The sequence below is a fragment of the Lineus longissimus genome, chromosome 9 (assembly GCF_910592395.1).
Source record: "Lineus longissimus chromosome 9, tnLinLong1.2, whole genome shotgun sequence".
Lineage (NCBI taxonomy): Eukaryota > Metazoa > Nemertea > Pilidiophora > Heteronemertea > Lineidae > Lineus > Lineus longissimus.
Genome location: NC_088316.1, coordinates 20,166,298 through 20,178,442, shown reverse-complemented (window position 1 = coordinate 20,178,442; position 12,145 = coordinate 20,166,298). Strand labels below are relative to the sequence as shown.

Here is a 12,145-nt window from a genome sequence, read left to right as displayed (position 1 = left end):
TAAAGATTATAATAATTGATAAAAGTGTTCCTTCCATTTGTGCAAATTGGAAATGTTGTGTCTCCTAGTCTCTGTTAAGAATCAAAACGTGCCAAAGTTGTTGGCACTGTCACAATGAGCCATGTCACAATGAGCCATGTCACTTTGGCGTAATCGTGCTGTTTGTTTGGGGAGGTACTGTCTGATTGTGACAATGAATATCTCGTGTTGCATGAAGGTCCAGAGAGAATCTACATTTGTCATTTGAGTCTGCAGGCAGACTTCGGAGCCTTCACATGAAGCCATGCTGTGTGCCCATCCACAATACATTGTACAATATGTAGGCGTCCTACTGGAACAACACATAACCAGATTAATGCAACACGCCTTCACAACAAGATTACATTCCCAGCATGTTAAAATAGATGAGACAGTCACAACTGGACTAAAAGGGAACTGGCAGCTCTACTGTGTCGCTGACACAATGAGACAGATAAGACGGCACCAAACACACTGACTTGGACCTGGCTGCTCCATCGTGTTAACATGAAGAGAGAGATGGGACAGTTACAACCAGACCTAATTTAGCCTGGATGTTTCACTGTGTCAACTCGGAAGTGAAAGATGAGACTCTCGCGACCAGACCAAATTGGGCCTGGCTGTCACTGCCAACATAGCGAGAGAGATGAGACAGTCACATCCAGACCGATTTGAGCCTGGCTGCTCCACCATGTCATTGCTAACATACATGTAGGCGATGTGAAGCAGACACAGGCATATTGAATCGGACCTGGGTTTCCCTGTGAAATGTGGGAGTCTCCTCTTTCACCTCGATAACTGGGCAGACAAGACAGCCCAACCGAATGGGACCTGGCAGCTCGACCGTCTTGCAAGCTCGGGGAGAGAGTTGAAATAGTCCTGGTGGCAATCTCTCTTCCTTATTGAGGGGCTTAGAGTTTTCGTCTGATTCTGGTGGCATGGTGCATCTGTGGTCATCTACATGCAGTTGCCATGGTAATGTAATCCATGAGCCACAGTGATAACAATCACCATAGAGAAATGAAGTGGAGAATTTCTAATTTGAGACACATTTATATTTTGAAATTGAGTACAGATAAATTGTCTTTCTTGCAACGGTACATGTATTTCAAGAATATTCTTCATATTGTCACTGCAATTATATTTCCCCCTACCCTTTCTGCTGATCATAAATGTGCAAAGCCCTGTTGATGTCACTTAAAATTATCGTCACAGATGGATGAAGTTGATATCATGCATATTCAAGGGCATCACTCACCCTCAGCTGATTCAGGAATGAAAGGCTACACCTCTTTAAAATAAGCTTCAGTTCCAACTGAATAATCGCATGGTGTCATTAATGTAACCTATTTCTTTGGATATTCAAACAAGACCAACACAACCCTTGCTGATGCAGAATTACAATACAGAAATTGAGGTTTTGCATTAAAAATATATTAAAAGTTACAAAATTATCTATCGCCAACAAAATCTGTTATCACAATCACATCACAACTTTAGTATTGCACTCAGTTCTAAATTAACATAACATTCTCTAATTGGCTAGAAGATCACCATAAAGACAGAAATACTTCAGAACAAATTCAAACTTTCACAACACAAGCTTTAAGTTGGAGAAACCTACCAAAGCTTAATTCCATTTTGTGATGTGAATGAACAGCTCTTTTGGAAGTATGAATTTACCGACACAGTGTAAACGTCATACATAGACAGAACAGGTTTACCAGACATCTCATCCCACATTTACTCTATAGTTATAACTAAATGTCATGGCAAATAAAGTTAGCACCATATTCAAACAAACCAATCATATCAACAGGAAGCCATGCGTGTCCACGAAGCCATGCGTGTCCACGAAGCCATGCGTGTCCACGAAGCCATGCGTGTCCACGAAGTAGCTTTTAGAAAAAATGTCATCTAATGTTCGCAGAACACTTAACAACAGCCAACAGTAACTGAGGAAATAACTGAAAGATTCCACAGAGGAGTCCAAAGACAAGGACTGTCTGCACCACTGAGTGAGTCTAGTTTATCAGTTTTCGGTACTGTTTCTGATCACAAATGAACCAAATATATCAACACTATATACAAGATTAGACACTGACCACATGATCATCATTTATCCTTCGGAGGAATCGCATTAAACCATTATTGATTAAAACATTTTAAACATACATACATCATAATTTCAACAAAAAAAACCATTCTGAGACAAATTTGTACTCAGCTGACTTTACTCTAATCTCCCCACTCAGCATAACGAGATCAGCTGATGTGGGTTGGCCAGGGTATATTATTCAAAGGTATCTAAAACTTCTGCTGATGCAATACAAAAAAACCATCTGAATAATACTTCTGGATAAAATAAACTTCCTATTCAATGAAACAGAAGATGCAATAGTTTGGGCCAATCCCACACATCATACATCATACATCACATCATCAAAATGCATTAACACAGCATTGATTAGAAACTGAGAATGACACTGAGTACTTCACCAGCAATGTACAGCAACATGTCTAAAACATCAGGTCATACACATCTCATGTTAAATACAGGTGAGCTAGTTTTCAAGCCATTTCCTAACTTTATCAACGCCTACAGCAGCTCTATCTTTTGTTTGCATTTAGGTGAGCAGCGAAAAACACCTTTCGTAACATAAGTACCAACTGTGGAAGGTTTATCTCAAAGCACTGCTCAATGTAGCACCACCTATCTTAGGTCTATCACTGTTACTTTCCACTCGAGAATGCTACGATGATCTCCTTCAGGGATACAAATGTGCCAGTCACGAATCCTAATAATCCGAATACTACTATGAGTATATCCTTCCATAACATCCATTTGTATCGTCCTAGTTTGTTATCAGGCCAATAGGTGGCAATCTCGATGATTGGCGGGAAGATGAGCGCTAGAGATGAACTACTCAATGCCCCGATGAGCGAGATGAGTAACTCTAAATGAGGAATCACAGCGGCTAATGCAACTGCAAAGAAAACATACATGGAATAAAAGAATTGTGCTTTCAATTGAAAACTAGAATACTCTCTGTTGAGTGTGCAGGTAGACTCTTAGAGTCCCCAGCACTCACTCACCAAACTGTGCAGCCAGAACACAGAACAAGTGTGAATGCAGAGCACAAAATGTGTCCCTCAATACACATACAAGCAGCACACACTGATGTATGTGTTGTAGAGAAAGCTAACTCCATGACATGAACAATACAGTCACCTTGGAAGTGAAGGGGGACAATTCCTATTGCTAGGGCCAGAGTCTTACTCCCAATCCACTGTGTGGTTGGCAGAGATGGTGGTAAATGTAAAGTACTACAGTAAGGTCGCAGTACTGTACACTCAATAAATCAGACTCAGGTTAGAAATTTGGCAGCAGATATCTTTGGCCCGCCTTGAAAAAGGCCTTGTGGTTCACTTTGATTTAAAGTCCTATTGAAAGGGTTGTGGAATATCACCTCTTTGAAAACAATACTGATCTAAAGAGCTAAAGATGTAGGTTCAACCATACTCTCTGCTAGATCAGCAGTGTTACTCATTGAGACATGCACATTCAACATGACAAGATACTTACATGTAAATAGCACCAAAAATGTTCTGAAGACATATTCTCCCCAGACCTTCCATCGCGGGGATGATATTCGCGCCTCAATGGGTGGCCACAGGATGCAGACTGGCACGTAGAATTGGAGACCATAGCTGATAAAGAGGGCTATTGGGAACATGATCTTCACAGACAGATAGATCCTGGATGAGACAAAGCAATATACTTATATTCTACAGTGAGTAACTTACATACATGTATTAATGGAGGTCTTCTTTAGTGAGCAGGGTATGTACCAAAGTGTTTTAAAACAACTGTCACTTTTAGAGGTCTTCATCATAGGAACTTCGGGGTATGAGTCTCAGTTGTCATTTCGAGGCACACCTGAGTTTGAACTCTGAAAGACAAACAGCCAACCAGACAGGAACGCACAACGTTTCGATTGAGAGTGAGACACCTTAACCACCCGACCACCGCGCTTCAGTTCACCATGGTCTGTCTTGATGCAAATTGATAATATTAAACATGTAGATAAACTCACCAATGGTCTGTCGGCATATTTAACGTGATGCTCCCCAATGCTGCGTTTCCAAACTTCATGTATCCAAAGAAGCCAACCGCCACATACAGACACATGACTATCACCATTCCCGTGTTGAGTACACCCGTCATACCCATGAAGTCCTGGGGTGTCTTCATCTTCATCTCAATAGGAATCACCTGAAATGAAAACGACCATCAGTAAAGGTCAAGTTTGCTGCACTCAACAGCTTGTTCTTTCATACATCTTTCTCAAATACACTCTGTAATGATATCAGGTGAGGCGAGTTCTGTGTTATATTATACTAGCAGTTAAGAAACGTGCCACTGTTAGGATACGACGACGACGACGACGACGACGACGACGACGACGACGGACACAGCGCTATCGTATAGACTCCCCTTACGGTGAGCCAAAAAGTCAATGTTTTGTCCACGGTCGACCCGACACATGACCCGTTTCGGATGTAACGGTGCAGGCAGGGAGTACTGAAGGTCTTGATTTACTGAGAAGAGGTTCTACAATTGTCCAGTATTGTTCAGACTTACCAGGCTTATCCCTTCAAATGCAAACACCACTGAACCGAAGAACAAAGGTATCCTCCCGAAATCTGCCATGAGGGGGTAAGTGGTGACTGGTGGTAGATCCTGGACGCAGTACACGAGGATGATGACAATACCAGTCATGGTTAACAGGTTGGCGAAGATGGCAAATGGTGCAAGCGACTTGAGGTTCTTGATGAACGAGAAGGGGACGAGGAAGACTAGGAGAACAGCCATGTAAACCTGGACCGGCACGTCACTTGGCGGGTGGAACGCTTCAACAAACTGCAATAGGAAAGTAACATAGTAAAGTCACCAAGGGTATTGTACCAAACAGACTGGACCAGAATGGAAGACTAGACCAACAGCAACATTGAGTAGAGCTGGATGGGGAGTTCGCTCTCCATCGAGCTCCTTGACAAACCTTGAGAGTGCTAATGATTTTCAGTCAATTGATGTCAAAAGTACCAAATTAGAGTAGGCACAACCTGCTGCTGAAAGTCAGTCTATATGCACTTAACAAGCAGGTCATTTAGAATAATGTGTAGTGCACTGAACGCTTGTATAAGAATAGAATACTAGTTTCTCTTATATATGAACCAAGCGCTTACCAACTTACCAATCGGACATTCTCCCCAATAAATAAGACATATACACAACAGAATCCTATCTGAGTTATATTCAGGCATATCAATGCTATGATTCTGCAAGAAGGAAAAGTAGTTAGTCATGGGTAGAGGGAAGTAATGTTGGGTTAGGTGTCTTGCACGAGGACATTGAGATCTTCAACTCCTAAATCATCAGTCTACAAAAGGCACCTCTTATCATCCCACTCACCGACAATGAATCACACGATGTTTTAAAGGGGAAAAAACGTGAGTTTGTAGTATCTGCACGTCAAGACTCTTGTAGGAGAGAGGAATATCACTGACACTGCTCTAAGATTCATGATATATAACCCGAACATGGTCATTTCCCAGATTAGTATCACTCACTTCATTGGTTTGCGTAATTTATTGAAAGGTGAAGGCGCTATTTCAAAACACACTTCCAGCACGTCTTCATAATCTACACCCTGTCTATGAGTCCTGAAAAATTACAAAGAAAAGTAATTTTATTTAGTCATCATGAGGACTAGGCAATTACGGTAGTAAAGCCCAGGAAATGTGGGTTCTTTCTGGATATCTGAGGGCTAAAATGACAAGTAGTCATTGGCTTGTTGGGAGAGGAGCCCTAAAGTTGGGGACACTCAAGCCAATCTCGCAAACCAAGCTGATACTCAGCTACTTACTTGTTCTTTATATGATGTGCACAGTTGATCAACATATTCATACAGTGGGTTGCTATGATTCCTACCACAACAATACCTAAGGTCCCAAACTGAAATTTTAAAAACACTCTTGATGATGATAATGCAGTGATTTATTTGATGATATGCTGATCTTATGTCGTTCAAGTTCTGCTGAAGGACTTGCAATGGCTAAATCCATGGAGAGAAGATGGACGACAATCAGCAGAGCAAAGTGAGACTAATCAGCTGAGTCAACATTCTATTGTACTTTTCACCACACAACATCATGTATGCTCAATCTATTTGTAACTGCATTTGAGCCAAGGTAGTACTGGGTCAAAATCCCCAGCTTAGATGAATGTTCATGAATGATGCATGGCACATGTCAAGTTAAGCGATGAACCTTTCAGAAAACTTACAAGAATTCCAGCATTACTGACTGCGTAGGGCATGGCCAAGATACCTGTTCCTATATTGCCTTTCAGTAGGTTCATCAAACTCTGAATGTTCCTGAAATTCAAAACAGAAGATTCATTCCAGTTGTTCATCGGGGACTATGATGCCTGAAGGATTGGCTCAGATTCACTCGCTACATCTTTACCGGTCTCCTCCCTGGTCTTGCAAATGCCACTTTACCCCCTCCTGTCAAGTCATATGTTTTAAGCTCAAATCAATTAAAAGCATGCTTGTGAAAACTTGGTGGATCCCCATTGAGGTTCCGTTAACTTCGCTGTGGAGCTGTGGCTAAGTGGCTGCTAAGCCTAAATTTGGTTGCACGCTAAGATAAAGGTCATCAGCAGACAGCGGAGCTTTAAACAACCAGGCCCTGGACCCCTCACGGCAAAACTCTTGCTTACGTTTGTAAATGTTCTTCCTCGTCCTCTTCATCTTCTAGCACCGTCTGCTGGGACTCGAGTACGCTGGCCAGTGTATCGCTCTCTTGCACATGGCCAGGATACCTGCCAAGACACGACAACTGCTTACAACAATATCACCACTACAAACAGCACTCTTTAACATGTAGCAATGTCTTGTTGCAAACCATAAATGGAAATCTATAAGTCAAAGGATTAAAAATTGTCAAAAATGATATGCTGCAGGACACGCAAATAATCCAATAGTGCTCCAATTACCGAGCCAATAGGTAAGGATTGGAGACTGTGATTGTCAAGGCCTTGAAATGCCTCTCTCAGAGGTGAGTTATACTTGCCTTTGTCCCGGTACGTTATCAACCTCAACCTGAACAGCTGGGTCAGCATCACCTGACTTTCCCTCCTTCTCCTTCCGAGATCGAAACAGCCTGGAAAATAAGATACCATTTTCATTAACTTGTGTCATCAGACATCCTACTTTATTAAGGACCAGTGGCAAAAATACATTCCTTTGAAAATTCATATTGGGATGTAATCCTCAAACGCCTGACTTGGTCTAATACACAAGTTTTGAAATCTGTCTTTGTCAGACTTGGCCTCAAAACCTGTACAGTGCACAGTGCAATAAAACATGAGACCATACATGTACATGCAGTGTAAATTAGCCTTGGTAAAGAGATGTCATGGTGAAGGGCGCACCTAGTAACAGGCTGGAAAGAAATGAAAGGAATATGCTAGGTATATCACCACCAATCGACAGGGAGTCTCAGACATTCTTGTGAACAAACTTGACCCCAGAAAGCATGGATCAGTGAGAAATTGATCTGAAAGCTGAACGCTAAGTATTACAAGCTGTAAATTCCTATCAGACAATAACCTTGTAAAACGATGACCAAGGTAACAATTGTTACAGCACTTACTTCATTGTTTTAAGTTTGAAAATAAGACCTTTCCTCTTCAGAGTGGGGGAGGTGATACTAGTGGACAGAGACTCGGCCATCTTGAAGTTTACGGTCACACTCAACTCAAAGCAAATTCAAGATTATCCACGAAGCACAGAGAAGGCCAACTTCGAATACAAGATCCAAGTCAGAGTCGGAAAGTGCCTCCATGAAGTAAGAGTAACGAAAGCAGCTGAGAAACAATGAAAGCGGTCGATAACGTCGCTGTTTTTAAGAAGTCGATCAGAATGTGTCTCCCGGTCACCTTGCACAGGGCACATCCCAAAATCATTGATTTTCATGTCTTAATTGCAAGTTTGAACATTTCTGAATGCCTATATCAACGGCTTATCAGTTTGAGATTGCTGGTCATTAGGCCAGGAGTTCAAGCTTTATTAATCAAAAAGAAAACACTCCCAGCTCAAAAGTGACAGGCTAGGAATAACTCATTGAATTGATATGAAATGGTTTACCTGTAGCTGTGCAAAGGCAGATGGCATCTTATTAGTACCTGATTAGGCAGTTTGGTTTTCCTTGGCCATGGGGTCGCTGACTCTGGTTTCCTCCCACATTAACAGGTATGACCACTGATCGGCCGGCCGTGACCTGCCACAATCATATTTTTTCTGATTAAAGCATTGCTCAGGTTATGTAAACATACTTCTCACTAAATGATGTGACCACTCATCAAAATAAGCACATTGTATTCTGACTTATCAGGTCATTTTTTCCTACCTGGCACATATATAGAATGGACGCTTTGCTTGTGCTCATTCATGCAATTTCTGTGCAGGGGCCTCCCAACTTGAAACAGGCCATACAGTGATTACACATGGTGCAGAAAACAGAAAGACATACAGTTTGACTAAAGGTGAATTGTGATGCAATGTGCAAGTTATTTGTTCTCAGTTGAATCTAAAGAAACGATACCTACAATGACTTTGCTACATGCACATAACCAGCAGCATGAGTAACCCTGGAAGCGAAGCACAAACACCAATTAGCACAAGAACAACCACGACGTTGAAGCAAAGAAACAAAGCACTTCTCAGCTAAAGGCAACAAGTGATGCATGCAAACTGATGACAATGTAAAGGGAAAGATGTGTTAACTGGGGTGTGCAGTGCAGTGCTACTAATCCTGACCCAACAACACTCTTATGTCACTCTCAGCTGATGACATACACACTGAGGTGTGCAGTGCAGTGCTACTAATCCTGACCCAACAACACTCTTATGTCACTCTCAGCTGATGACATACACACTGAGGTGTGCAGTGCAGTGCTACTAATCCTGACCCAACAACACTCTTATGTCACTCTCAGCTGATGACATACACACTGAGGTGTGCAGTGCAGTGCTACTAATCCTGACCCAACAACACTCTTATGTCACTCTCAGCTGATGTCATACACACTGAAACTCTTCACAAATACATCTGCCAGAGAGTAGAGGTCACGATCATTTCCAAACAGACAAATGAAAATTCGCGATATTCTCAGTTACACACCTTTCATCTTGAGATCGAGACCTAGTTTTCAATTGGATCCGACCCTCGTTCAAATCTCTTGACATTATGCTGCTATGAATTAATCCTCTGTATAAACTTTCCCACAGAATTCTTACGTCACTGTACATGTATATAACAACTGACACTATTAATGGGCAAACTCTACTGATATTGTAAATAACATATGGTACATGTATACACTTAGAGTCTCTGAAAACAAGTATCAACTAGGTTGGCCTTGATCAGACCATTCACAGACTATCGGTTTTTCCTCAAAACTCAAGTACTTCGGTCATAAACTCCTTCAATTATCAATTCATGAACTTAATGAATAATCAAGAATTTTGGTTGGTTTGGACACAAAGTAGTTCTGCAGCTGCAGGTCCCCATAATACTGACACCATAAATGACCAATCACAAATTCTATAGTGCACAAGTGACAGCTTACGCCTTGCGAAGCTGAAAGCTTGTCCAACTTCTGAACCGGCAGGCAAGATATAAAAATAATGCAGCCAGTTCTTTCATGTGAATACAGACTGAAACAATTGTGCAAATGTTCATCTGAAAGGCAAATGGTGCTCATGATAGAACTTGTGGTGCTCACATGCCATCAACCAAGGATTATATACATACAACGGTTCCCTCTCGTCAGCCAAGTCCGAGTTGTTATCGTATCTGCAATGGAAAACAAACGGCTCGTTTCACATGTACAGTTGTACAGTGTTGTGTCAAACAAATCAGATTTGAACCAGATGACTGCTTGGCTGTCGCAGATCCACAATTCTAAGCGGGAAGTACCAGTACGAGCTCCAATTTTAAGCCTGAAACATTTTAAACACAACACATTCCTTGCATTACATTAACAACTGTTTGACGGCATCCTAAGGAAATCAGGGGTTAATGTTCGCTTCTCCGGCCCTGCACACTAACCCCCCCAAGACATTCGCCCTCACTTGGTGAAGTGTACGTTTATCACCTTTAAGTCAGCACCGAGATTGAACAATCTACCTCGGTTCTAGCACTCTACTTCTATGATTTGTATGAATGAAAACTGCACTCAGATCTCTGAGAATCGAGGTTGCAGTGCGCACCTCAACGGAGACAGTGCCCTCTACTTGTCGGCATGATCAATGCGAGTCAATCTCCAAAACAGCGATAACATTCAAGCATAGTGTAGGACTACCATCACTACTGTCCACTGCCTCGGAGAATGAATCTGGTGTATTTGCAACCCAATATGCAAGTGAATGCACATATTTTGTTCAAAAGCCTGTTGATATATGTAAAATCTACCACTAAAACCATTTTTAATACAAACTGAACATACACATGACATATACAAGGATTATAAGATTTAAGTTCTGCTATAACTTCCGACTGGCTGGTACTAAGATTAGAGGTGGATCATCACAGTCAAATTCTTGTTGCACTTCAAATCCAAAGAGGGATTAAAATCTGTACCGTAGTGTCACTGTCAAGCACAGATATTAACTTTACTCAATACTTTATTTAAAATCAACCAGTAGTAGTAGGCCTAATGCGAGTACAAAAGTAAGGTTACCTTGGTCCAAGATCCATTGTAAATCTAATTTGCTCATCAACCTTAGACTTTATTCTTTATCGGTCAGGTATCTGAGATATCATATTGTCGTAATTGCCTGGAATATGAACAGGATGACCACATGACAGTTAGACAATACAGTTTGAAAGCCAATTTAGCCATCAAGTGCGGCATACGCCCCCCAACTGAGTGCTGTCCATAGACATGATCAAAGAAACACTTGAACAATTGGCTAAATGAGATGAGACGTTCTCTCCGAAATCAACTTAAGTTTGTGAGGGAGCACAGGACTAGGATCAGGAACCTGCACGACAGCCCAGAGACCCTTACACCTAAAAATAAAATCCATTTTTTAGTGTTGGATTTTAGGGATCTCTGGGGGGGTCATACTAAACAGCGTCCACCAGCGTCCACCTGGTTTAAAAGCATATTTAAAGTCATCAATATAAAATCTTACGGTCATAAACGAAATAAGAAGGACATTTCCCACATTTCCTGAACGTTTCATGACATTTGTGTCCTGGATAGTGGATTAGCAAGTTGTTGTCTAAAATGCATACTAAAATGTACCAGCGTCCACCACCCAGTCGGCGGCCATGTTGGATTTGACTTGGAGGAAATGAAAGGGTTTCCCAATACTACAGCCTACAGGAGCCTTGTATCTTACAGTACACCCAAATGTTGTGAAATTTCCAGAGAAATGTGTTTTAGGCCAAAAAAAGCTAATGTTATGTTTCTGGTTTCCGCCCACGTCAATTCAAACCCTTGCGCATCAATATCTTTTTATTTTCCCATTCATTAGCCTTTCTCAATCTGTGCTATCTTCAAGGAAAGAAGAAAAAAACCGCATGACCAGACTGACCACATCCATTTTCAGTTGACCGTCCATCCATGGCATGAATGAAACCAGGAACATTAACTTTTTTTGGCCTTAGGCTTATGGTATACTTATTTTGTTTATGGCTACCAAATTTTATTTTGATGACTTTATACCTGACTTTAAACCTGGGTGACGCTGTTGATCCCTCTCAGCTCTGGAATGTAGGTTCCAGAGTTTCGTCCGAAAATAGAAAACTGATTTACACACAAATGCAGGGAGGTTTACACGTCGACGGGTCATTGTCGGACGTCAGTTCGTCGCTAAGAAAATCAAAGGAATTGAAGGACTCATCAACACACATTTAGGGCTCAAGTTCCAGTGAAGTTCAACTTTATTCCTTGATGAATCACTTTGGTATGTAGAGAGTAAGATTGCATTTAACTGACGTTTTAAAAGTTTACGGAAGCGCACAGTCACACTTCATTTTAGGCGCG

At 41.4% G+C, this 12,145-nt stretch overlaps 1 protein-coding gene across 10 annotated transcripts; it reads right to left on the bottom strand.

Annotated features, from left to right (window-relative positions):
• Window positions 1-1,057: 1,057 nt before the first annotated feature.
• LOC135493225 (proton-coupled amino acid transporter 1-like) lies at window positions 1,058-12,145 on the bottom strand. Of its 10 annotated transcripts, none has more exons than XM_064780340.1 (14): window positions 12,011-12,145; window positions 10,832-10,928; window positions 9,904-9,945; window positions 8,696-8,737; window positions 7,159-7,248; window positions 6,806-6,907; window positions 6,368-6,458; window positions 5,949-6,037; window positions 5,653-5,745; window positions 5,277-5,361; window positions 4,664-4,942; window positions 4,116-4,294; window positions 3,605-3,777; window positions 1,058-3,005 (listed from the first exon to the last, which is right to left on the bottom strand). In XM_064780340.1, exons 2-14 carry the CDS (start codon window positions 10,846-10,848, stop codon window positions 2,752-2,754), a joined length of 1,536 nt encoding a protein of 511 aa, XP_064636410.1. In that variant the 5' UTR covers window positions 10,849-10,928; window positions 12,011-12,145; the 3' UTR covers window positions 1,058-2,751. The 10 variants fall into 10 exon arrangements, with proteins under 10 accessions (XP_064636410.1, XP_064636411.1, XP_064636412.1 ...); XM_064780341.1 differs by having other exon boundaries at window positions 11,825-12,139; XM_064780342.1 differs by having other exon boundaries at window positions 11,919-12,139.